The sequence below is a fragment of the Papaver somniferum genome, chromosome 2 (genome assembly GCF_003573695.1).
Source record: "Papaver somniferum cultivar HN1 chromosome 2, ASM357369v1, whole genome shotgun sequence".
NCBI lineage: Eukaryota > Viridiplantae > Streptophyta > Magnoliopsida > Ranunculales > Papaveraceae > Papaver > Papaver somniferum.
This window is the reverse complement of record NC_039359.1, coordinates 110,072,148-110,099,074: the sequence shown is the minus strand read 5'-3', so window position 1 is coordinate 110,099,074 and position 26,927 is coordinate 110,072,148. Positions and strand designations below refer to the sequence as shown.

At 35.9% G+C, this 26,927-nt stretch overlaps 2 protein-coding genes across 5 annotated transcripts; one reads left to right on the top strand and one right to left on the bottom strand.

Annotated features, from left to right (window-relative positions):
• Positions 1-7,550: 7,550 nt before the first annotated feature.
• On the top strand, positions 7,551-9,681 carry LOC113348781 (NAC domain-containing protein 73-like). 4 transcript variants are annotated; one of them, XM_026592645.1, is made up of 4 exons: positions 7,551-7,709; positions 7,984-8,235; positions 8,337-8,526; positions 8,793-9,681. In XM_026592645.1, exons 2-4 carry the CDS (start codon positions 8,050-8,052, stop codon positions 9,362-9,364), a joined length of 948 nt encoding a protein of 315 aa, XP_026448430.1. In that variant the 5' UTR covers positions 7,551-7,709; positions 7,984-8,049; the 3' UTR covers positions 9,365-9,681. The 4 variants fall into 4 exon arrangements, with proteins under 4 accessions (XP_026448430.1, XP_026448427.1, XP_026448429.1 ...); XM_026592642.1 differs by having other exon boundaries at positions 7,670-7,829; XM_026592644.1 differs by lacking the exon at positions 7,551-7,709 and adding an exon at positions 7,778-7,879.
• Positions 9,682-9,866: 185 nt separating this feature from the next.
• LOC113348780 (guanylate-binding protein 3-like) lies at positions 9,867-16,998 on the bottom strand. The gene is made up of 14 exons (XM_026592641.1): positions 16,462-16,998; positions 14,930-15,091; positions 14,324-14,389; positions 14,055-14,198; positions 13,794-13,907; positions 13,585-13,686; positions 13,287-13,472; positions 12,995-13,084; positions 12,784-12,918; positions 12,502-12,624; positions 12,314-12,399; positions 11,625-12,237; positions 11,402-11,479; positions 9,867-11,296 (listed from the first exon to the last, which is right to left on the bottom strand). The coding sequence occupies exons 1-14, from the start codon at positions 16,756-16,758 to the stop codon at positions 10,244-10,246; spliced, it is 3,249 nt and encodes a 1,082-aa protein (XP_026448426.1). The 5' UTR covers positions 16,759-16,998; the 3' UTR covers positions 9,867-10,243.
• Between the last annotated feature and the right edge of the window lie 9,929 nt (positions 16,999-26,927).

Below are 26,927 nucleotides of genomic sequence, written 5' to 3'. Positions count from 1 at the left end.
TCCAATATTTTTATTGGTTGATCAACCAATATTTCGTCGATCAACCAGTATCTCATTGGTTTGTCTACCAATATTATAATTTCATAATCTCTGCTTTTCATTCGACTATTCATGGCGTGGTGGATCGAGGTTGAATATTCTACAGTAACTCAGCGTTATTCATCTTCATCTGATTTCCTGTCAAATGCTTAGCATATCAAAATATATATTAATCGATCTAACAATCTCATTAGGACTATGTTCATCAATCCAATTCATTTGATTATTATTTTTGCCTCATCTAGATCAATGATATGTCACAATCATTAATAATCCATCAGACTCGACGTCAATGGTCTGCAAAGCATCATAGTTGTCTCATCAAAAACCTTATGCTTCATCCATCATAATTATGAGTCACAAAGCATGTCACATTCGTCAAATATTAGCCAACTGAATATACGTCTACAAAACAGACTTCACATGAGCCATCAATCATGTCATATAGGGGGATATTTACTAGGGTTTTGGCCTTACAGCCTACAACACATGCCATTTAGAAATACATCCACAATGAGAAAGTGAGTAAGTCATATTGGTAGTTGAAGGAGTAAATGGAGTAGTGGTTCGACAATTAACCAAGTCTCACTTGCAATGCGAAACTGGTTCAACCATGATTCCCTACTCTTCCACTCCTCTTCAACTGTCACACTTACTGGATATCAATGTGTTAACTACCTTTGCAATAAATAGGTTTCAAAACCTATGATTTAATAACTCTACTTAATGTAATCCAGCTTACAATAGTCTATCCTTATCACACACAGAAGTTTTATCTCGGTCTAACACAGAGAATCAGCTTCAAAGCAGTCCAACACACTATCCACAATTAATGAGTTACTCTAACACATCTCAGCTTTCCTCCCTATAAATCGACCCTTATCCTTCTTTTGTGACCAAACTGAATCTGGAACAACCATTTCTTGGTTTAGGACAGAGTCTTACAAATTGATCTGTCGAACTTAAAGCACTCCGTGCAGTGCATCTGTTAAAGGTTTTAGATGATTTGCAAAATCGAACATCTTGCCTACTCCACCACTTTAACCATTAAATCATTTTTACCTATCAACTATTACCATAAATGATATTGGCATTAAACCATTCCCTACATGAGTATGTCATCAACGGAATAATTATTTAAACTGAAAGGGCATATCCAAGCAGAATAACAGTTTCTCACAAAAATGAGTATATTTGGAATTGCAACCTAAACATACAGTAATGTGCCACACTTGGCAGCAAGTGGGTATTTGCAGTCCCGGCATCTTATAGTGTGAGACCTGATTGTTTTAATTTTAATTCTAAAAAATTAGAAAATTTTGGAACTCAATCCCCCCCAATTTTTCCCTCCATTTTGTCACTATTAAATTCGTCTCCCTCTATAATAGATTTTTCTTTCTTTCCCCCGAAATCAACAACTTTTCATACTTCTTTAATATCAAATTTGTATTTTATCTCATGGAAAGAAAAATATTTCTTTTATATTACTCTTTAGACCAGATAGACTAAAAGTATAGCTCGTCTCTCTCTCTCCTTTCAACGGATATGTTTCTTGGAAAACTCTTTTGAGACCAAGAAGAAGAGATTTCTTATCATTTCAACTCAAAAAATCAGATGCCAAGACCTTTACTTCTATATCCTGATATTCTAAGTCTGATAGTCCTTATAGGACTCGATTTTCATCTAATAAATGTGGTTACTGTGCATCTATATGAAAAACTAGACACAGATGTTTGTATGAGAATCCCTGAAGGTTTTCAGTTCTCAGTAGAAACACCATGGTATTTACTAAAGCTTAATCGAGCAATGTGTGGCTTGAAAAGATCTTAAATAATATATACAATTGTTTAAGTGATTATTTATTTTATTTAAGGATATGTGAACCACCCCATGAACTCTGCATTTCCTAAATTTGATGTACACAACATCTACTTGATTTGAACTCTTGAAGAACTCTCCAAAGAACAAAAATGCTTAAAGCATGAGTACGAGATGAGAATCTCGGTAAAGCAAGATTGCAGTTTGTTGACAAAGCATTGCAGCTGGAAACCATTATTTTCGTCAACCTTGAAGGTTTAGACTTTTTTAAATGGACAAGTTAACACGATTACAATCACTCGACATCTTACTTTTAAGATTGATCCGTTTGCATCTCAACAAAGGAGATATATCACTTTGTGGTTTGTATTACACAAAAGATGTGTAAATGGTACATTAGATGAATATGCAATATTTATATATTTTTTGATAAAAGGAACATTGCATTAAAACTAAACAAACAGAGGTACAGATTTTGGTTTACATATATTGTTCATAAAACTGAATTTCCTGCTTCTATTTCATCCCTTAGAATCTATTTTTATGAGATCAAACTTGTTCAAATACTTGGCTAACAAATCCGTAAGAAAATTATAATCTTTTTTAATAAAGTGATATGAGGAAGAAGCAAAAGAATTTAGACTTGACCATTGGATCAGGACTTGACCTTGACTGGACGTTTACCGTTAATTGACCATGTTGACTGTTAGAGACCGTTAGTTGACCCTAGTGGACCAGACCTTGTGTAATGGGCTTGTTTAGTTGGACTTGGGTTTAGGTTTAATGTTCCCATTTTGATGTATTGGACCCTTATGGTCTGATTTAGCCTTTGGTTTCTTCTACAAAGTTGTAGATATTCATAAGACTTAGCTATGGACTCTAGAATCAATCTAATTGGAACAGTAAACTCTTAGTTATTTTAAAGATAGAGAATAAGATAACTTAATGGGCTTAGAACCATTAAATATAATTGTATGATTCTTGTGTGAGCCTTTTTGGCTAAACTCTTAGAGTTCTTGTATGATTAACAGTTAGTTTATTAACAACGATCAACTCAAAGGATGAACCAATGGATCGCAGATCTCTAGGTAGGTGTGGCTTGTCATCAAAAGAGGTGGGGATACATTTGACTCTTTTATAACCATTGTCGTTTCTTTTAAAAAAGTTTATGCTTAACAAACTCATGCATTGTTTAGTGTGCATTCCATGTTTTGTTTAAATTGCATTATTATATTTCTGTTGATTTTGTTAATCTTTCCATGGTTTGGAAAGGACTTGTAATGTTTGTTTGTCATATGAATTGTTATGGGAAATACGAATTTCCACTTGTGGTATATAGGATACGCTCCTTCACATTTATATCTACATGAATTCAGCTTTTATACTTATATCAGTCGACAGTTTGCGAGTTCGGAATTGTCGACATCCATATTTACGATTAGGTGTGGACTTGCGAGTTCGGAATTACAAAACCATAGTATACATTGTTTGAAGAAGGAGTTTGTCCATATACATGTTTGTTTACTTCTGTGAGGATATGCTCTTTCGCATTTATATCTACATGAATTCAGCTTTTATGCTTATAACGGTCGACAGTTTGCGAGTTCGGAATTGTCGACATCCATATTTACGATTAGGTGTGGATTTGCGAGTTCGGAATTTCACAACCATAGTATGCATTGTTTGAAGAAAGAGCTTGTCCATATTCGTATTTGTGTATCTCAGTGATTTGGTCACTATTTAATGTCTGGGAAAACATTATTGTTTTTCTTAATCTTGTTTATGATTACTTAGAAGTTAAATGTTAATTATTCCCACTTTCAGTTTTCAGAGACAGATCAGAGTTGCGCAGCGAAATCCACAAGTGTTGACTCCGTTAATTAGTTAACTTCTTCTAAGTTTATTATGTTGTTTATTGTATCTGTAAACCAATTGACTATTGTATATGTATCATTTGAGAGAAGTTCATGTATATATATTCTGAGCGGGGTTAGTTTTGGGATAAGTTTTGTAGCAGATTTCTTAATTGAATGTTTAAGTATTTGAATTAGATTCGTAGTGCCTCTTTATTTAGTCAATCTCTTGGATTAGTCAGCTGCTAGCTTAGGGGGCGCTACATAATCCATAAATAGTTGCTCCAGAAGTAGAGCACAATGAGATCGAACCATGCTTTATTTTGATTAATTTCAAATAAATAGCATATTTAGCCTACACTATCCAGGTATAATTTAGTTCTTTGGAAAATATATGGGTATTTGGTGTGGTAGTGCTAACCAACCAAGTGTAAAGCCTATTGGAAATACATAATTAATTTGTCATAAAGCATAATGAGAAGAAAGTAGTCTTAAAGTACAAAGACTCGCCTTGTGGCGCGGGGTTTCTCACAAAGCCCTGGAATTGTTCTCTTGTAATGAACGTTATAGAGTTCCGCTACTTAGTTAGCTTGGTAATTTCAAAAGAACTTGAAATGTTGCATATGTATGTGGTTGTTACGTATCTCTGAAAGAATCAAGAGATAAAAGATATTCACAAAAGTACTTGATAGACTTTTGTTTCCCAAATCAAATGATTCTAAACCACAGAGTGCGTTTACAGTTAGATAGAACGCTCACTTATAGATTCAAGCAATCAGGCGGATGTGGTATACCCGTCTAAGTGGCTATTTGATTTGGAGGGGATTGACAAGTAAGTTATTTTTTCTTGCATATTCACAAGAAAGTTCTTAATTTGGATTGTAGCTATCTATGTCGATGGTACAAACATGATGGGTACTCTTGATGTCATAAGAGACCTTAAAAGTTATTTGAAATCCGAATTTGAGATGAAAAATCTGGGGAAAGCTCGACCGAATACTGAGCTTGTGGTATATCATTCCACCAGTTTGCATATGTCTAAAGTTGTCAGGAAATTTAACAGAGACATGCATCCTGATAGCACTCCCATGATTAGTCGAGGTTCAAATGTAAGTAATTAACCATTTCGTCCAAAGGAAGATGACGATGATGTGTTGGGATATGAAATTCCCATATAAGTACAATAGACGCATGGTTATACTTAGTATAATAATGTACTCGATTAAATTTTACATCCTCAGGGAATTCGTTAGCTAGATATAGCTCAGCGTCAACGCAACGTCATTGGAATAGTATAGTGAATGTATTCATGTACTTAAAAGTAACCATTGACATAATTTTGTTTTATCCTTGCAAAGACATTAAAAGGAATGCTAATAAAAGTGCAACCAAAATTTTTTGATTATGAAGGAACAATAATATCTTCTCCAACGAAAGTAATCATGGGGAGATATGGTAGACTATTTTCTAAGTCAGTGCCAATATTCAATTCCGAAAAAGACATGACTAAAGGAACTGTCTGGAACAACTCTGAAAGTAATCAGGGGAGATGCCGACATCATGGGAGGATCCAAGGATATGATGTCGACATATTTTACTTCTAAATTGAAGATGTGTTGTACTCTTTTTCCCTTCGATCGAGAATAGTTTTTCCCAAAGGGTTTTTTTACTCGACAAGGTTTTTAGCGAGACAATATTAAAAAACATCAAGTATGTTGAACGTTGAAGACATAAAGATCGCGCCGATATTATTGAAAATATCTGAATCAAATAAATGAAACATTTGATAGTCCGTTAAGCAACATCACTTCCAGAATCAACAACATGGTTCTATAAACATCCAAGTCACCAAAGTAAAGTGTAATAAACTCCTTTTTATTGCATTAAACTAATGAAAATTGTCTGGCATCAGGGGGGGCATCTAATGATGTGTCGAAATCTTTTCCTTCACCGAGGTTACTTTTTCCCACAGGGTTTTGTTGCTCGGCAAGGTTTTTAATGAGACAACAACAAACACCGGGAAGTAATTTCCCAACTAAGGCTATTGTATTTCCCACAAGGATTTTCTTTCTTAGGAGTTGTGAAGCAACTAGTCAACTTCAACGGAGCAAAGTGATCATTTGCAACAAATCACCTTTATTTGCGTCTGTCACGTTGTACTCTTTTCCCTTCATCAAGGTTTTATCCCACTGGGTTTTCCTTGTCAAGGTTTTAATAAGGCAACGTATACGTATCCAACTAGTTCTAAGTTTAATCAATATTGTACTCTTTTTCTTTAGTTCGGGTTTTTTCCCTCTGGGTTTTTCCTGATGAAGTTTTAACGAGGCAATTAAATTAGACTCATCGATCTTTAAAGATCTTATTGCATGTGACGAATTATATGTAAAATACGAGACAACATGTGAAGTACTACATGTGAAGAGCTGTACCAAGGTTTTATCCCACTGGGTTTTTACTTGTCAAAGTTTTAAATAGGGCGATTGATTTCGGCACAAGCCATCAAGGAGAGAACGTCATTTGAAAAAATACATTCAAAACACAATATATGAAGCACTGTGTATAAAATTTTGTTATTGAACCGCACAAGGAGGAGTGTTACAGGGCCTACGGCCCATGGAGTATTATATATACACTTCAAATTAGAATATTATCGGTGAAGAGATGGTAATCTAACTATATTCTGTGAAGGGAGCCTAAGATGAAACCACAAAAACATTGTTATTAATTATTATATCCTCCATCTACACTACAGAAACGGCTAACAAACGGTCTCCTGTGACCACTGACCAGATCAAAACCCCAAAGTGGAAATCTTAAACATGTAGTAGCATTAAGAAAGAGGAAATGATTGATTACAGCAACTTCATAGCTTGTTTGAGAAGCTACGAGATGTCGCGCCCACTAATATATTTGACCAGCCAAAGATGTACGACTTCAGTAAAATCACTCCATTTTATTATTTTAGGCCTCGTTGTCTAACTAGTCAAGGTCAGGCTGTCCCGCCTAAAAACCCAAGGGAAGTAAATGTTTAGAACAGGTGTTATGGTGAGTGCAAAAATCCTTCAATTTCATACTTCTACGCTTGTAAAAAAATAACGTACCATTATGAGGGAGAATATTTCCTCCGGGATATACAATATCCAGCCAGGCCTTTTGGAAATCCTATGTCAAATCTCTTCTAGCTAGATGCTAAGTATTCTCCAAAGATCAAACTCCTACTGGATTCCACACATACTAGAACACAATTTTCCAATCATTTATTTTCCCACCGCTCAATTGGAAGCGTACTCAACAATCCAAATACGTGTATCTTATAGATGTGTTGGTATACGTATAAAGAATCCAAAAGAGATACGGGATTTTCCTATGCAGGTACCATGTCGTCTTAGAGTATGTTTTAAGTCAAAATTTGATAATGTATACGAAAAGAAAATGAGAAAACATAAAATTTAAAAACAACAACAACAACAACAATAGCATCATACTCTGTTTCTTCATGTAGACTTTTCATGTAATACAAGAAAACAAACACATCAGTAGAAGGTTAAGTGTGGTGAAACGTCTAAGCTTTGCTCAACAGTACAATCAAAAGAATATGGAGATAGAGAAAGGCCGATCGATCGAGTAGCAGTAAGAGTAAGGCTTGCCCCACTTGCACTCAAACTCTCTTTTTCACTTCGGATGGATGGATGGATGTTGTACAAATATTTTTCTTTCCTTGCTTGTTTAGTTTTTAAGCACTTTCCCATTGCTGTCAAATGTAGGTTGATTGTCCAAAAGGAGAAGGCTATCAACGAGCCATGCCGTCTAGAAACGGGTGTTCGGGCGATCAAAGGTTTTGATCATTGAACGCGTTAGGCTCGTTGATGGAATTTTAAAGGCTGACTAGTGGTTGAGATCATATCTACGTGTTTATATTTATCTCCATATTTATTAAAAAACATATAATAGGATTGTTACCAAAACTTGAGATCCAAGCAATCTATTATTGTATTTCAGGTATAGTGTAAAACCAATTTTTAATTCTCCTTTTTCCTTCTCAATTTCAATTTCTTGCAAGAGTTACAGAAAAGACATGTGAAGAAGGATATCAGTAATAATTCAATCATCATAGAAAAGGTAAAGGAATTCTAACATATTCCTTTCCAATACTCGAGAACAACTAGGAGGTTGGGGCTGGAAAAAGATATATTCAGTCTTTAAGAGAAACAAGCTAACTATTGTACTTGTTTTGTTCTTTTTTTGGGGGTTTAATTTTCTTTATCTTCTGTAGGTTTTTGGAGAAGAAGTAATACTGGAAGTAACCACAGAGAAAGGTAAGAGGAAGCGGATAAAAGAGATGACATGGTTTAATGGCTGTAAGGATGAACGAGCTATCGAAACAAGCTCAATATCTGAAAGTACAACTACTACCGCACCGCCGCCCGAAGCAGTACTAGTAGCTGTAAGCGAAGAGAAATCTGAAAAGAGAGATCAAGGGAAAACTTGCCCATCATGCGGTTATCAGATGCAATACCAAGAACAGGTACTAACAATCATAACTTTGATTTCGTTATAATTGTTGTATAGTTTTGGATTAGATATGGTTTTGAATTAATTGTATGTAATGGATGATGATTTAATTAGGCGGGAATTAATGATTTGCCGGGGTTACCAGCTGGTGTTAAGTTTGATCCAACAGACCAAGAGATTTTGGAGCATTTGGAAGGGAAAGTGCGAACTGATATTCATAAGCTTCACCCTCGCATCGATGAATTCATTCCTACACTTGAAGGAGAGAATGGAATTTGCTATACTCATCCTGAGAAGCTGCCAGGTGACTTCATTAATTTGATTTTTCGATTAATTAGGTGACGATCTATGAGTGTAATTCAAGTTACCGTATGTCTTGTATGATTAATTTGTATACACGCATTTCTGTAACATGTGCATACATATTACGTACTGTATATATGACAGCGCAATTGCCTCCAACTATGGTTTACACTTAACAAATTTAACCTGGTGATATGAAGAACATTGCTTACAGTTGATGAACTAAGTTTTGTGTATTCATGCTCTTTATGTTTTGTGCTGAAATAGGGGTGCGCAAAGACGGGCTAATACGTCATTTTTTTCACCGGCCATCCAAGGCTTACACAACAGGTACTAGGAAACGGAGGAAGGTTCACACAGATGAAGATGGAAGCGAGACTCGATGGCATAAAACTGGCAAAACTAGAGCAGTTTTAGGTGCTGGGAAGGTGTTAGGGTACAAGAAAATACTTGTGCTATACACAAATTATGGCAAACTGAAGAAACCTGAGAAGACAAACTGGGTTATGCACCAATACCATCTTGGCAATAATGAAGAAGAAAAAGATGGAGAATTGGTCGTATCAAAAGTGTTTTATCAAACACAGCCAAGACAGTCTAATAATTCATCGACCGAGCTCATCAAAGACGCGGTTCCAATTAATAAGAAAGGTATTGCTCCTCCTAATCTCAAGAATATGATGAACACTGGCAGTGTTGAGTTCTATAATCATTCAGCACTAGTCTCTTATGATAAAGAAAGCGGCATCGGCAGAATCGGTCCGTTACCTTTACAACCACCTCGTTTTATACCGAATTTCATTGTTCGCTCCTCGGATGGGTCTCAGTTTCATCAGTAAGAGTCAAGCTCTGGAAAGTTTGTATTGAATTACTACTGTTGGACATTTAGACAAACAGAAGCAGGCAGCGGTAAAGAAGAAAAGATGAAGAAAGAGTGATCATGGATGGTAACAATTGTAGGTATTTGTTCTGTCAATGATGAAATAATTTAGTTACTGTGGCATTTTTATTAGAAGTCCAAAAATAAAGGGAATACATTCATGTTGTGTGGAGAAAAAGATGAAAAATGGAACAGTAATTTCTTTTAAAATATTTTTACTTGCTATTGTTTGTTCTTTTTCACATAAATGCAGGTTTCTACATGTGACGGTATAAAGTTCAGTGTATCATCTCTCCCACGGGATTATGACAATAACAGAAACTGCATAATCATACCCTCTGCGTTGTTATCTTGCCATTTGAAAGTTTTTTTCTAGACCATGAGAGCAGGATCGTCATTTGAAAGTTGAAACTGAATAAATTCCACGCACCAACTTACAACAATACAAATGCCATGCATTAGAGCTAAAATCAACAAGCAAACCATACAATAACCGACCTACATCCGAAGGGCTTCACTCGCACAAAATTTGAGTAAAGACCGAGAGTACTTCATCATCACTAGATCTGAATAAAACCACAAGGCAATTGAATTACACTAGGAAAACACGGAAGAAGAAGAAAAAAATCGGACTTCAAGTGGAACAAAGACATAAATGTCCATTACAATAAGCAGAGTTTTGCAACCAGACATGCTTAAACGGTGCCCAATATACAAAACCTAAACCAGCTATAAGGATTCCCAATTCTTTTGTTAGATGTGGAAGGTGAACAAATCAAGATCCTTTAGTAGATTACAGCGCTTACTATACAAACCACAAGTTAAGAGGCAGGCAGCACTACTTTTGAAGAACAAGTCTCTCATAGAGGGCAACTATTTCCTTCTTATTAGGAGTCCTCAACTGAAGTAAATCTGCACCAAAACCATGTTTTGTCAGCTCTTGCTTCAGTTTAGTCACAGTAAACTTCGTATAATCCTCTGACCCAGTATGCTGACTACTCTGGCCATCATCTTCATCAAGCTTGAAAACTGAACCTCCATCCTCAGCCTGCTGCATGTTTTTGAGAGGACTCGTTGTGCTCTTTGACCTCTTCCTTCCTTTACTTCCCTTGCCATCATCAATGTCCATATCATGGACAGATTCCATCCCCATATCATAGTTTTCTGACCTCATTCGTTTTCCATGTGAAGCAGTTCTAAGTTTGCTGTCCAGAGCAGTTTCATTCAGCCGAACCGAAGTCAATTGCTGTTGTAGTAAATCAAGTTTACTTTGAGTAGATTGTAATTGCACAGATAAGGCTTCTGCCCTGTTGTTCGCTTCTGCTCGGGCAGTTCGTTCAGTCTCAAGCAGTTGTTCAAGCACATGTACATTATCCATCCTCTGCTCATTGTTGTACTTAAGTAACGATTCGATTTCCTTTTCCCTTTCTTCAACCCTCGCCTCCAGCTGACTGACTTTTGACACAGCATCCATTTCGGCAGCACGGACCCTCTGAACTTCTTCCATCAAGTCAGTCTTCACCCTCTCTAGATTCTCAATCTGCCTTTCACCTCTTTCAATTTGTGTAAGTCTTTCCATTGCCACTCGCTGAACTTCTGTCTTTTCCTTCTGCGCAATCACGGCTTCCGCTCGTGCTTTATCAGCCATTTCAACTGCTTTCTTTGCGGCAGTTTCAGCAATTTTACACCTTCCCTCAACTTCCTCTAATCTTTTAAACTCAGAATTGTATTTTTCCTGCAGATGGCTCTTTTCCTGTTGCAGGATCCTGACTTCTTTTTCAGATGATTGAGCTTGCTCCTTCACAGAATCTAGCTTCTCAATCAATTTCTTGATTTGACACTTCAGAGACGATGATTCAGAGTCATAGCTCCTCACTTTTGATTCAGCAGCCTATGAAGAGAAACAAGAGATATTTAAATTATTGAAGGCATACCATTATTGAGTCATACGATTATACATTTAAGAGATGGAAAAAAAAGGTCAGAAAGAACCTACCTTCAATTCCAAACTCAGTGTGGTCAACCGTTTTTCAGCATGTTCAATCCTTGCTACCTTGTCCTTGATCTCCTCATCCTGTAGTTCAGAAGTTCAAGCAAGGAAATCAAATAAGTAATCAGAGTTGCCTCTGTTATGACATAAAAAAAAAATATTAAAAAAAAATCAAAATATCGATAGCTAAATTACTAAATTTAGTTATCAAGAGATGGAAAAACCTCACCTTATCAGCCAAAATGTCAACGTATTCCGACCTAATATTATCTTCTCTAGTCTGGGCCTCCTTATTTGTGCGCTCTTGTGCTGTTGCTGCCTTCTCCAAAGCAGCTTTGGTTTCCCGAGCAGCAATATTGAACTTTTCCTTCCAGCTTTTTGCTTCATCTTGAGCAGATTCAGCCTGCTCACGAGCTGCAGCTAACATAGCTTCGGTAGCACTAGCCCTGGACTGAAGAGTGGTTATTTCTGCATGTGCCAGATCTTCTTCCTCTCTTTGTTTTAAAGAGGCTTGCTCATATTTTCTTTTCCACTCGGCAGAATCTTGCCTGGCGGATTCCTGGGCTTTAGATAAGGTTGAGCACCTCTCTTCCAGTGAGCTGCATTTACTCTGCAAATTAGTGATACGGCTCATATACTCATCTCCAAGAGACTTCTTGTCATTGATGGCATCCTCAAAACGCCTCAAATATTCTGCTTTACTCCTCTCACTTACTTCGAGTTGCTTGTTAAGCAATCCCATCCTGTCTTCAATTGAGCGGCATTTAAGCATAGCAGTACTCTTCTCTGAACCAATTTTATCTAATTGCTTCTTTGCTAAGTCGAGTATCGGACCTTCCAAACTGCATAATATGGTGTCTTTAGAAAGACTTCAAGGTTTAAAGCGAACAAAATAAAAATAATTAGAGTGAGAAATACCTTTGTTGTAAGAAGGTGACCAACTTCTGCCATTTCCCTGGACCATAAGATGATTTTTCATACTCAGATAGAAGACCCTCAAGAACCTGAAAACAACAATATCAATGACTTAAGGAATATCATCTGGTGTACAGTACTTGTGAATAGAGAACAGGCAAAGCAGGAACGATCAGGCACTAACGGCTTACTTTGACAACATGATCAAGTTTTGCATCAGGAACATGACAAGCAGCTCGTAACTTCTTTTCCATGTTTCTTATGGTGTTGGAGCATTTTAACTCTGCATCCATGAAAGCATGCTTTTTGTAGTCCTGCAACAGTGGTCAATCTCAATAATCAGACGCATAACATGTTGCCTAATATGTAAGAAAAAGTTGGACACGGATCTAAATGATCAGACACAACCAAATAATTCCTTCAAATGGATTTAACATCCTGATGCTAATTGATTAAGAAAAAATCCAAGTTACCTCAAAAGCCTTACTGCAGAAAACCTGAAGACGGTTTTCATATTCCTGTTTTGCTGAACCAGCACCTACAGCACCAGCATTAAATGCGGAACGTGCTTTTTGAACTGCTATCTCGTGCGCTTCGCGTAAAGGAACCTAGAATGTTTGAACTTAATAAGCAACAAACACTAAGACTATAGATTATAAAATTTTGCAAGGATATCATACTTACTTCTTCAGCAGGCTTTGAGCGGTCAAAAGAAGACACGTAAACTTCTGAAGCTGTGTCGTATGCCCTTCTACACTCTGCTTCTTCAACACTCTGTGGAAAGAGATTTGCTCAGATATGCACTAACTTATTTAACGACAGTTACTCATTACATGTAATGAGATAAACGCCTGACTTGTGTTGGTGGTTTAATTCATATTAGTTGAGCTTTCAGGTGGACAAATGGTTCATGGATATCAACCAAAGGGACATGAGTGGAAGTAACAAATACTGGAGAAAGTGTGCTCTGACTAACCTGCCATGAGGAAGATATTGTCGGAACTGCACCTTTATTCAAAGCATCAAGAAAAGATTGTGTTATACCAGCAAGAATGGGGCCTGTCATCACAGTAGCCCCTACTTGCTTGGGCCTAGTTCTCTCGAAAACAAATTTTGTTAGTGCATCCAAGCCAGCTACGAATTCTGGTCTTAATTTTTCCAACTGAAAGAGAAACCAAATACTTAATCACACACTGATAGGGAAGACCCGCGATACGAATGTATAACTCATATACCAAATTTTAATGCAATAAAAAAATTTATAAGCAACTCACAGAGGTTTGATCAAGTCGTTGTAATGCACGTTCACTGTTTGAAGGCCGCACTAGCGTGAAGCATTCACGATCTGGAAAAAGAGCACGAATGGACTCCCTGATCTAATATATAAAAAGTTCAAGAGAATTACTTTGGATATATATAGCAAAGGAAAACTTTAAGAAACAAGAATGTAAAAAATTTGAGCATAACGTTTAGCAAAAACTACCTCATTTTTCCCAGCTACATCTTTTGCAGCTCCTTGCATAGGCCTCAAGGCTATCTCTAGGTAATCACGTGGTGTTATCCTCTTATTATCCTCTATTAAGTCCAGATAAAAATCCTGCAAGTGCCAAATTAATATGTTGTAAGATGCCCATCAAATACCCATGATGTTACGGCATGTGGTTATTTTATATATTTAATAACCATCAAAAACATCGAAGTAACTTGATTATTATGTAAATAGAGAGTATAGAAACTTAATCACCCTCAAAAGCCAGACAAAAATTGGAGAGAATTGCCCAAGCTCAGATGCTGTGCTTTTTCCACCTGAGGCTTTAACACGAATGTGTTTGGTCATTTCAGTAACAAGGGAGAGGCGATCTAGCGCAGATTCATCGATACCACCCATCTATATAGAAAACAAAATGAGCAGTTAGCAAAAGAGATCAACAAAATAGTGGGCAACCAATCAGATTACCTAGATTAAGTTGTTCACAGAACTGAAATGAGAAAATTCAGTATGAGGCTTCAAACCTGGTTGTAAATAAACATGCTAGATAGTAAGACAGCCAGAGAGAATATTTGTGTACTGTAAGTTCCCTGTCAGAAGTATTAAAAAATAAAAATTAGAAAACACATAGCAACCACGGCTTAAATACAGAGCATAGCAAACAAACCATAACCAACAAAGATAACTAATATAAACAGGCCTCTCAACAGCAATATAGCGCAATCATCACCTAAAAGAAAGAAAGAAAAACAGCGTAATGCATATGAACCGTCCATCCAAGAATATTAGTCAATTACAGACCATTGGTGAAGTTCAATCATTAAGAAAGTCTAATTTTGTCTTTGATACAAAAGAAAATAAGTCATACTAATCACAATTCACAGCTGAGAAGGTAGAAGTGAACTGTAACATGTCTCTAGATGATGACTAATTTGCACCCTACCACGTCATATACCCAACAACATACACGAAAAACTGGGAAGCTTGTTTACCTTGAATACGGTATGAAGCAACAATAACTACCAATCAGTGATAAGTTATCAACTTAAACATACACCTGCCACACTGCTACCACAGTTGATTTTAAGAACAAAAGACTAAAAAATAAACATACAGAGATAGAAGCTAACCGTTTGATCGTAAGCATCAATTCCTTCACTATCCAGAAGCACGAGATTGTACTCAGTTCCATCAAGAGCAGTTCTTTTCAATGGTGCGCTCCACATCCAAAGACCTTTTGTGCATGGCTTGTGGGTTGATGCAACTTGAAACCCACTACTCCTCCCAAGAAGCTACAGAAAACATTGTTTCTTAAAAAGTAAGGACAAACTTATGTTGCAGAGGCAAGATGCAGTGAAATACATGACTTCGGTATATCTTTAAGCATAGTATTTGCAAACAGCAATGCCATCTCTGAGTGACTTTAAATCGAGTAAACCAACTTTGTGTAGTTCTCCTTACGGAATGAATGCCGAATATGAAATAAGAAAGACAAACATGCATGCATCTCAGCTCCATTTTTCTCCCTCAAAGCTTAAGAAGACATTAGTCTTCTACTCTGGTAAGGCACCTCCAGGTATCAGAACTAGTTAGATCATGAACGAGTATCGGTTGCCACCACACGAAACCGATTGATACCAAAATAAGGTACCTTCTAACACACGCGTGAAGCTGTATAGAAACCATATAAATTGATATGCCAATTTGTCTTATCACTTGAGGAGTCGATCAGTATTAGTACTAGAGATTCTTAATATCATGATGGGTTATGATCTCAGAATGAATTTCTCTTGATACAAATAAAAATTAATTTGGTTATTACTCAATTCTAGCTACCCTAAGGTTAGGGTTTCAATATGAAGTCCTTATGCTCTATATACTATCTGCATACAGCAAAAATCCACTGCGGAAGAATCTCAAAAAGAGCGCTTATGTTGTCTTAGATAGATCATAATATGTCCTGACCGCATATAGGACGAGTTGGAGTTTTGTAATTATTATCTAACATTATAATTTACATAATATGACAGGTTAAAGTACCTTGAGCAGACAAGGTACCATAAGTCCATAGATACTATGTTTTATTGGTTCAATATAACCTAAAATTAAACCTGTCTATACAACCCAAATCAAATCCCCTGCACAACCATCATTTATCTAGTCTTACAATTCGCATAACAACAGACACCCTCCCAATAACTCAGAACAAAAGTTTCAGACTCTATTTGCTAGTATCCAAGACAATGTATGTCCTGTATACCCTTCAACATAGACAACAGCAAACGTAAATTCAAGCAGTAGGATTATTCAAATGAGCACTTCTACATTAACTACATCCTTATACCCTTCTTCAAATTTTCAATTTTATCCCAACATATTTAGGATTGTTCACTTTTCAAATATCTTATCATATTTAGGCATCAAACATTGTGAATCCCAACATTATCAATACCTAAATTTTCAGATTTAATTCCTACAGAAAAAACAATTATAGAAAAACCCTAGCCTAGGGTTTTACACAAACCACATTAGATCCACACAAGAAAAATTAAGCTGTAAAGGTTCACATAAATCTCTGCTAACAACACATCAAAATAAACAAATCTTCTGTTCAACGAAAACCCTAGAATCATCAAAAAAAGGGGGTAAAGCAAAATAATACCTGATTCAAGATAAAACTCTTTCCTTGACGAGCTCTACCACAAACAGAAACAACACCAATAGGTCCTTTAACAAGTTGAAGAACCGAAACAGCTTCAGGGTCCATCTTAAACTGCCCTTTTTCATCACAATAAACAAGACGTAACGGTCTTGCAGGTCCTAAATCTGTTGCGAAAACATTCTTCGAAGATGGTCTTACTGTCGCTGAAGGAGAAGGTGTTGATTGAGGAGATTTTTCGTGGTCTTCCATATCATTATTAGAAGCAGAACCTCCTCTACCCAAGATCCTCCCCAACATTTCTTTCCTCTCTGAGATTTTTCCTTTTTTCGTTCAATTTATATTGTTTTTGTTTTCTGCGTGACTCTTACGCGAATTTGATGTAGGTTTTCTAGAAACTTTCTTTCTGAGTAGAGTTGAGAATGGAGATCGAGTAAGATGAACTGGAGAAATTTGAAGGAGAATGTGAAAAGAGGAGTGAGAAAAGAAAGAGATTTTAAAATGGGAGGGGAAGTTTTGTGAGACTTGGGTGGTTTTTTATTTGAGACTTGAGAGAGATGCTAAAAGGGTACCTTGGAGAAAGCATAAATACAGAAGACTCGTGCTGTATACACGCCACTTCATACTCATTACACATACACCAAAATATATTAAACCAAACCGTTCGGGTGAATTTTGACGTAGGGATTTGGGCTCGTGTATGTGCGGTCCATCAATATGTAACGAGAGCTTATCTTTGGATTTATAAATGAGACTTAAACCCATGTAGTGTAATGTAATGAGATTTTGTTGTTTAGTCTTTTTTAATGAGACATCCGATGAAGGAGTTACAGCCAAAATGGTGAAGTAAGGAAGAAAATTTTAGTAGCACTTAGATTTTGTGAGCAAAAATGAATTTGAGGAGAACGAAAACCGTAATTGACTCGCTAACTCGGACCTAGTCAATATAGCATTCCAAATATGACCAAACCATCCATTCTAAATTCACCCATTAATCATGCTAAATTCACACCCATTTTTAAAATTACTTCACCACCATCGACGACCTAAAAAAAACGCTTATGGAATGAACTTCTTCCTGTTCTTGAATGACGAACCATAATAACTGTTTAGTTTAATTAGGAAAAAAATTCTTAAAATCAAACAAATTAGATAAGTAAAAGAACCAACAAACCCATAAAATATATTTGTATCTAAACATAATTAAAAACATCAAGAGAGAAGTAGACAGACCTCAACTATATGCAATGCAAATCGTAACATCAAATGGTGTTTCTTAATAAGAAGATTCTTTCCGGGCGAGTCTTAATTTTTTCTAATTTTAATCGTCTTTTAATGTTCTTTCTATATTTTTTTAGGGTTTATAGATTTTGATTGAATATTTCTCATATTGAAGCAAAAACGAAATTAAGTATTTAATCATTAAACAACATTCGGAAGAGGAGAATTCTCATAAAATGGAGGAAAGGAAACGTATGTCCTATATATTCATAAAGGTATTCATGGGTGGTAGTAGTACACTGATGTACATATACTTCCTCCAAGAACCTCTTGTATTTTTTCTTTGTTTCTATTGGGTGTTGTCGCCAGTGGAGTAGTGGCGGGGTCCTGTGTTGGAATGGTGAATTTTGTGTGTCGAGGTATACGTGAGGGTAGTTTGGTTTGAGTCAGAGAAATAAAGCGACTACGTTTGAGTTATCGAGTCGATTACGATATTTGCTCTCCTCATATCCATTTTTGCTATCCCTCTAACAAAAATCTAGCACTTAAGGTCAAAAAACTGCCCACTCAGACCTAACTGTAAGCGATTCTGAAAAATTACCTTAAAACTTATACTTAGTTACGGTTGGGTTGTAGAAATAATTCTTAGTCGTAGAATGTTTGGCACGAATTTGGACGGCTAAATTAAGGAAAATACGGTCCTCAGAGATTTTTAAGCCCTGAATTGAGTACTATCTAAGGAGACTCTACAAGACATCAAGAATACATCTTTAACATTGTTGTGTGTGTCTAAGGGAGGTGAATCAATCATAAGGAGAAAATGCTAAGGTTATGGAACGGTTCCATTATCTCAACGATTTCTTTTCAATTTTCTTATATGTATAACATGGGTGTTATTACATCCATGAGTAGCTAAACATTTATGTTATTGAGGATAATTATAAATTCTAGACATGATTTGAGTTATTATCTGAATTTATTTGAAGTCCTTCGGTGATTATTGTTTTTTTTTTACAAATATGATTTTTCATGCTTGATTGATAGATTATTTAGGTGGCCAACTAGGTTGATTTATTAATTAATTATTAATCTGATACTAGTAAAAATTAGGATATTCGTGATTGTTTAATAACGTCTTACACAAGTTGAAAAAGTGAGATCTCCCTAAGGGATTCTGTGGGGCAATCGCGTGTAAAAAAAAAAACTTTTTGTGACATTATAAACAACTAAAACTCCTTGCTCTTCATGGGAAAGAACTTGACTTCCATTATATTACTTGTTAATTGAGTGGAATTAAGATCAAAAACTGTTTGCGCCTACGACATGCACCAATTAGCAAGCACAACAATGGGTAATTTACTAGCCCAAGATCTCTCCGTATATATTTTTTCCCTATCACCATTTCATCTTAGCATTCCTTTGATTGCATCTCTTCCCTTTAAAATGTTTTCCAACGAGTAGAATAACCATTTTGAGGGGCACACGACCAACAATTAGCGTTCTTGAGGTATATAAATTTATGTAAGTTAAGGTGTAGTTATGATTAGGGAAAACCTTCCAAGCTATCTTAGACAACAACGATGAATTGTTGATTCCTAAACCGCCTCCTATATAGTATAACACACAAATTTTGTTCCAACCTTCCACTCTATATGACCTCCCCAAATAAAGTTTCTCACATACTTATTGAGTTTATCAGATGCCCTTAGGGAAGCTTAAGCATAAACACCACATGGTTAGTTGCACCCTGACTCATGAACCCGGATCACAAAATGTTGCACCCTGACTCATGAACAAGCCTAATGGTTTACGAACTGTAGTACCAACTATCCCAGCAGTTTTTAGCAGATGCTCAAAGAATTATTTTTTAAATATATTTAGCATTGTTATAACTCTAAACACTTCTAAGACTTCATTGATCACTCAAGCACTTATGTGTGTGCATCATGATTAAATTATTAGGTATTTAAATGAACATCAAATTTCTTTTAGTTCTTTGACATACTTGGCAAACCGAACACTCATTATACACGTTTCCAGAACCGGTTCCTAGTGTATATCTTTATATTGTATTTTCAAGACCTAAAAGTGTTTGCTTGATTCTCAAGTTATTTTAGATTGAATTCTAAGCAACCCCTGGTCTTTGTAAACTATAAATAGAGATGCTCTTTCAACTGGGAAATTCAATCCCTGACACTTTTTTTCCTAGGTGATTCTAGAGTCGTCCTCTATAGACCTAGTGTTTCCTTTGAGAAATATAATTAGGTCTACGACTAAAAGACTTCGCTTTGGGGATTCGTGAAGCCAGGTCCGACTATATTTACCTTGATAGTTCATGTATCCAGATCTTGCTTTTCTGTTATCGAGGTTTTCTTAATCTCTTTAAGGCAAGATAGATAGTAGTTTCAAAGTCCTCTTCGTCTCATACTTTGTGACTCCTCAAGATAAATATTTGAAAACTGATTTTAATTGATCTTTTGAAGATTGTTCTTGAGAGGTGGTTAAGAATCTAAGTTTCTCTTCGGGAGTAGTAAGTTCCGAATTTGTGAGGTTTGCTAGCTTTTTCTGTTGCACACATATTACCTCATCTTAATCTTTGATCTAAACGAAAATCAAATAGGCTTATCTGTTAGAGGCAGATTGGTATCAAAAGTCTTCACTTCGGCTGAAGCAACTCTTAGGTTGTAAAGGACGTCAGCTAATGGAATCAATAGTGTATCCTTGCGAGGTTAAAGAGACGTAAGGAGCGCGACTATAAATGAATCTCTTGGAGGGTAGATCGGTCTCAACTACATTCCAGTCTGAAGTCTGATAGCGGGCTAGTGTCTGTAGCGTCTTAATAAAGTTTGGTGTTCAAATCTGGATGAGGTCCCAGGGATTTTCTGCAATTGCGATTTCCTTGTTAACAAAACTTTTGGTGTCTTGTGTTTTAGCTTTTTTGCATTATATTGTTTATCTTTATAATTGGATTTATGCAAGTTGTATGTATTCGATTTTAGTAAATATGTCCATCTAATTGTGATCGATTACGAGACTCGTTAATTTCATGTAGAATTTGTATCTTGAAAATATTTGGAAAAATTCCGATTGGATTATTTGGGTACGAATAGATTGATCTTGGATATTTATTTTTGAGATCGTCCAAGTACTTTTCTTAACAACCGGGTTAGCGGATTTTTGTCTATATACATACTGATTGAGAAGAGGTTAGAGATATAAAATCTATATACATTGTCAAGGATCATTCAATTGGTCTACTTGCAATTGTATTAGGTTTGTCCATACAGGTTTCCGAAAGAAAAAAGTTGGTGGTGTACTTGGTACCCTGTGTTTTCAGGTGACCTTCCCCATTATAAGCGAGTTCCTAAGCATTTACCTTATTTATAAGTTACCTCTAAAATCCCTAGCCAAGACTTTAGAAAAACTTCTATTAGGTTACTAGAAGTAAGAAAAAGTGAATTTCGCATCACTAAAAAATTGGTCTCATCAGCTACTAAATTTGTGTAGAACATAACTCACAAATTGCAAGCATCCTTCTAGCTAACTTTTACAACGATCATGATATTATTAGCGTGCAAGGAATGAGAGACCATTGGAGCCCTTATAGCAACAGAGAAACCACGCAAGTTCTAAATCTTAATTCCATGATGTAATAATCTACGCAAAGCTTCAAAGCTCAAATAAACAAATTTGACAAAGGGTCATCTCTAAGGCCATTAGTAATAGATAAACACTAACTTGAAGAACTGCGGATGAAAACTCGAACAGAGACAAGGTGGATGTAAGTCATGATTTTACAATCATCACACTACTGAAACCAAAAGAAAAACAGCAACAAAACCCTAATTGATCTTGTCATAAGCCTTATCGAAGTCAAATATAAAAGTCATCTAACCTTTGACTCACTTTTTAATTCTATAGGAGTGACTGATTTCATATTTGACTGTAGAGTCAAACGACTTACCGGAAACAAAAGCATGTTGTTTTTACGAAATAATATTATCAAAAAGGCATCTCAACATGTTAGCCAGTGACAGATCTAGAGGGTGGCTTAGCGGTTCTTCAACCACGCACCCAAATTTGTAAACCTACTCCAAGTTCAATTTTTTTTTGAGGAAGTAAATACCCCTTTGTAAATTTTTTCTTTAACTCATATAATTATTTTATTCCACCTAGATGTTTAATCATGCTTCTGTCACCGCTAACAAAGAATTTTAGTTATGATTTTCATAACATAATTACATAAACATCGTTAGGCGGATGCCACGCAGGTGGGTGGGTGATAATTGCTTAATTTACATATTTAAGTGCCAATTACATACTTTTTTTATTTGGAATTTTTAATATTACCTTGTATTACTTTTGTTTTCTGATTTATTTATTTTTTAGGTGAATCATCTGAAATCAACGGATATGACGTTGAAGAGAGCTTAGAAGAGAAAATAATTCATCCTGGCATGAGAAAGAGAAGTCACACCTAAAAAATACACCTCTGGAATGAAGATCCGACTTACCCACGGGTAGGAAAGTTCGAAGAGATAGCCATAAAAGAAGTCGAAGAAAATGACAAATTTTTATATCTATTGATATGTGCATAATTTATATGATTTTAATGTCCAATCCATACTTATTTTAGCTATATTTCTTGCATTCTATGTTGTATTACTCTTTTTTCTTTCTTATTTGTTTCTTTAGATGAATGCTAGAGCATTGCTCGGTCGAACTTACTAGTGTTTCTATATCAAGATTATTGTCAACTTTAGTTGTCAAAGCTATATCTTGATTTCCAGTCTACAATTAGTCGAGTCTCGGTGTAGGATAGAGGTAGTTGAGAAACGAACCAGTCATCATTTGTGTTCTACCGTTTGAAGGCGAAGATCAACTGAAGCTTTTGGAGAACTTCATCAACAAAAGGTAAGTGAAGATTGAACCACCTATTTCTTAAGTTATATTCACCTTTCTATCCTTGAGATGATTGTCGGATAACTAATTAGACTAGCTTGCATAGACAAGAATTTCGAGTCGGGAACTAATTATTTAGTTTACGAATTTCTCGAAATATAATGACTAAGCTTAATGATATTTGTTCATACTTGATTCAAGTTTATCATTCGAAAATAGCATGAAATAGTGATATATGTCATTGATGTTATTCGGAAATGTCTCGAATTGATTTAGAGAAATATAGAACTACTGTATTCGGATAACTTTTATATGTCTGAAGCCGCATTACATGTATTCGTACACGTAGCGGAGTAGCTACATATCGACTTGCAGATTTGTGTGATACGCATATTCGTATGCACATCATGGGAGAATCTGTTTTTTTCGTGATCCGGATAGGTATGTATATTTGTATACAAACCATTTTGGAATTGTGGTAAGGGAACCATGTTTAAGTATCCAAAACGATATGCGAACCAATACAGTTATATGTTCTAGAACCAGTTTAGTACCCAAACCGGTACGCAAACTGAAAAGGATTTGTGAACTTCGGAACCGGTGAAGTCTTAAAGTTTCCAAACCGGTTGACAAGCTAAAAAGTTTTATAAACTCCGGAATTCAATTTTGCACCTAAGTTTGCAAACCGGTACCTGAACTGAAAACTTTTGTCAACTCCGGAACTCGGTTTTACTAATAAGTTTGCAAACCGGTTTGCGTACCATGGCTCAGCCGATTCACGAACGACTCATGTATTTGTACTTTGTGCGTTTACAAACTATGTCGATTGTGTTCAATGCGATTAAATTATTTCTACGAGATGATTTGCATTTGATCAATTCTCTAATTAACACAAAACTTATTTTATCACATAATTGTGACTCAAGATTAATGTCTTTGTGTTCATGGAAATAAGTGTTAAGCTTTTAAGTTCAAACCGGCTAGTTTCGGCTAACCCTGTTCAAAATAGTCTTCGTAAACAGCTCGGTTACGATTTACCTAACCAGAGTGTATATCTTGTTTATGTGAATAAGATTCAAAGTTTTCATCTAACGGTGAATTTCTTTTGCTTGGTTCCAAAGCTATCTTAGCTAAAACCTAAAGCAACCTATGCTTTGAAGTTTATATAAGGGGAACTCTTAGCAACTGGGATCTTTGAATCCTGACACACTTTTTGGTGTGTCCTAGTTGTATCCGGAGTCGTCCTCTCCAGAAACCCTTTTAGGGGTTTAACGACTATCAAACACTTCATTGGGATTCATGAAGCCAGGTCAAGTTATCTTTTATTTTGATAACTTGTGTATACTGATCTTTTTCGATTGTTGATTTATCACTTGAATAAGATAGATAGTAATCACAAAGTTTTTTTTGTCTCAACTTTGTAATTCCACAAGTTTTATACTTGTGAGGTGAATAATAATCTAGGCTGCACTTCGAGTTGTATAAGTCTGGATTTTGAGGATAGCCATACTTCTGTCAAGTTGCTACCGATTTTCAGCACCTGAAACTTACGTTTGATCTGATCATCCGTTTCGATCGTAAATCGGGAAATCAATTATATAAGATTAATCTGTGGGAGGAAAATTTGGTTTAAAGTCTTCAATTGAGTTGAATCAACTCTTAATTGGTGTGACGTCATATAAGGGAATCAATTTCCGCCGAGTCCTACTGGGATTCAAGTGGCATAAGGAGCGGGACTGCACCTGAATCAGTGGGAGATTGAGTTCGGGCTCAACTACATTCCAGACCCAAGTTAATTGGTAGTAGGCTAGTGTCTGTAGCGGATCAATACAGTTTGGTGTTCAATCTGGACTAGGTCTCAGGGTTTTTATGCATTGGCAGTTCCCTCGTTAACAAAATTTCTGGTGTCTGTGTTATTTCTTTTTCCGCATTATATTGTTTATCTTTATAATTGAAATATTACAGGTTGTGCGTTGATCAATCAAATTAGATACGTCCGAGCTAGTTTGTTGGATACGACTTGATTGATCCTTGGACATTGGTCTTTGTTACTGTCCAAGAACTCTCTTTGTGATTAGGTTCACGGATTCAATTTTGTAAACGTTCTAATCGCAAGAGAGATGGAGATATAACTCTTGGACCTTTCCTTGATTGAGTTTTAACTCACATAGTTCTGCTGAGTTTGTCCACACAGATTGCCTACGAAAAAAGTTGGTGGTGTATTTTGGTACCCCCAATGTTTTCAGTGAATAATCCAAAAATCAATGAAATTGTGTTAAAAAGAGGTAAGAAGATGAAAAGAGTTCATTCCGACATGAAAAGAAGAAGTTGAAAGGCTCAAACACAAATCCTGAAAACAAGTTCCAGGGGAATTTACGGTTGGTAAGAAGTATCCCAAATCCAACTGTAACTAAAAGTTCATAATGAGTTACGGTTGATTCCAAGCCAACCGTAACTGGAGTTGAAGAGATATGAAGAGTTGGTCATTGTTATGTTTTATAGGATGATGATGTGAATGCATCCCAAAAATAATGAGGTCAATCGGACATCGTATGAAGCAGTTGTGGCCGAAATGGCAATAAATATTTTGTAAAAGGGTCGTATATTTTTGCCATATTAGGGTCTGGGTCGTAAAACATGCCATTGATGTATTTGGGTCGAAGACTAACCTAAGACTAGTTTGACCTTTAGATTTATTACCAAAATACCCTAAATCAAGTGACGAATGACATCATATCTTAACACTGTTTTAAGTTGGGATTGTTAATGATGAATCAAATCCCTCTGCTCAATAACTTATTCGTCCCAGAATATTCAATAACTCAATTCCTCCCAAAGGTATCTCTTCACGAAGTCATCTGTTCTAATCACCTCTAGTAAAAGCACCGACGGATAATATTATCAAATCTATACCTATATGATACAATTTCCTTCTCACGGTCAATCTATCTACCAAAGCTCTTACTGAGCAAAGAGAACAATTTTATATAAGTTCCGTGAAATTCATGGTCATTCATCAAATTAGGTTTTCTCGGTAATCATCAACAACAGTGAACTAAAAAAATCAAATGTTTTTCTTAGAAAGGAAACTCTTAATTTAATTGGTGAGTATTTCATTAATTGGGTTTATACGGATGGATTTCATGGTTTCATGGGTTTGCTTCCAGTGATGGAAGAAGATGGAAAAGGACCGAAGAAGTATAATTTTAACTACATTTCAACAGTCAACACTAGTCTACTAATGGTCAAGGTTTATGGAAAATATAAAAAGTCATTTGATAAATACTTAACGGTCATAAGTTAGTCTACGACCCAAACACATCAACAACATGTTTTACGACCCAGATCCTAATATGACCAAAAAAATAAGACCCTTTTACAAAATATCTCAAATGGAAAAGTAAAAAAAAGTGTACGGGAGGAGTTACGACCAACTTTGAGGAGCTCAGGGTCAACCGTAACTTTGAGTGTTTCAGCAATATTTTCTGGTCTGAGTTGCGATTGGGATGAAGCTAGCCGTAATTCCAGGGATTTTGGCGAGTTTTAGTGATAATATTTACTATTGGTTTGAGGCTATCAATACAAACCGTAACTAAAGGTATTTGGTAAGTGTATGAAATTATGAATCAAATAAAACACGAGCCCGGAAGGATTTTAAAGACCTAAATTCGTGAAAACTATAGAAAGACACTTCCTAAACATTAAGAGATCATCTTTTACACAACTTTGCAAGTTTTGGAGGAGAGGAACATCATAACGGAGGAAAAGCTAAGGGTTTCAGAGAAGTTCTCATCAATCATAACGATTTCTTCTCTAGTCTATCATATGTATATCATGGGTAATTATACATCCATGAGTAGATAAACCCATACTTGATTGAGTATGGATTCTAAGCTCTATACTTGATTTGGTTTGATATATGCATCCATTTTGATTTTTTCATACGATTATCATTTGCTTCTACTTTGATGAATGTCTATGATTGATTTATTGATTGCTCCAGGTGCCCAATCATAGTAGTTTATTGATTGATTTAAATCTAGTAAAGGTTTAGGATATTCGTGTAATTATTGAATAACCCATACATAAGTAGAAAACGTGAGACCTTGCAGAGGGATTCTTTGGTAGCAATTGCGTGTAGAAACAACATTATCAAGTGGATCTTGTGACAAGAGTCTAACTATTAGGATTGACCTAAGTAACAAAACATAAAGCATTCGACCGAGTTACACCTTGAGTGAGCTACTACTTGGTGACTTGGATGAATAGAATCTAATATTCGAGCGCTTCGGTATCCAGTGACCAAATGTCTTTAAGGGATAACACTGCTCTAGCTGCTTTCCTAT

Excerpts from the sequence above, each read along its gene's own strand:
- LOC113348781 (XM_026592645.1), top strand. The coding sequence starts at position 8,050 with ATGACATGGTTTAATGGCTGTAAGGATGAACGAGCTATCGAAACAAGC. Across the intron at positions 8,236-8,336 it reads AGATGCAATACCAAGAACAG|GCGGGAATTAATGATTTGCC; the intron begins GTACTAACAATC and ends TGATTTAATTAG. Across the intron at positions 8,527-8,792 it reads TCATCCTGAGAAGCTGCCAG|GGGTGCGCAAAGACGGGCTA; the intron begins GTGACTTCATTA and ends GTGCTGAAATAG.
- LOC113348780 (XM_026592641.1), bottom strand. The coding sequence starts at position 16,758 with ATGTTGGGGAGGATCTTGGGTAGAGGAGGTTCTGCTTCTAATAATGAT. Across the intron at positions 14,199-14,323 it reads GCATGTTTATTTACAACCAG|ATGGGTGGTATCGATGAATC; the intron begins GTTTGAAGCCTC and ends TTTTCTATATAG. Across the intron at positions 11,297-11,401 it reads CACTGAGTTTGGAATTGAAG|GCTGCTGAATCAAAAGTGAG; the intron begins GTAGGTTCTTTC and ends TTCTCTTCATAG.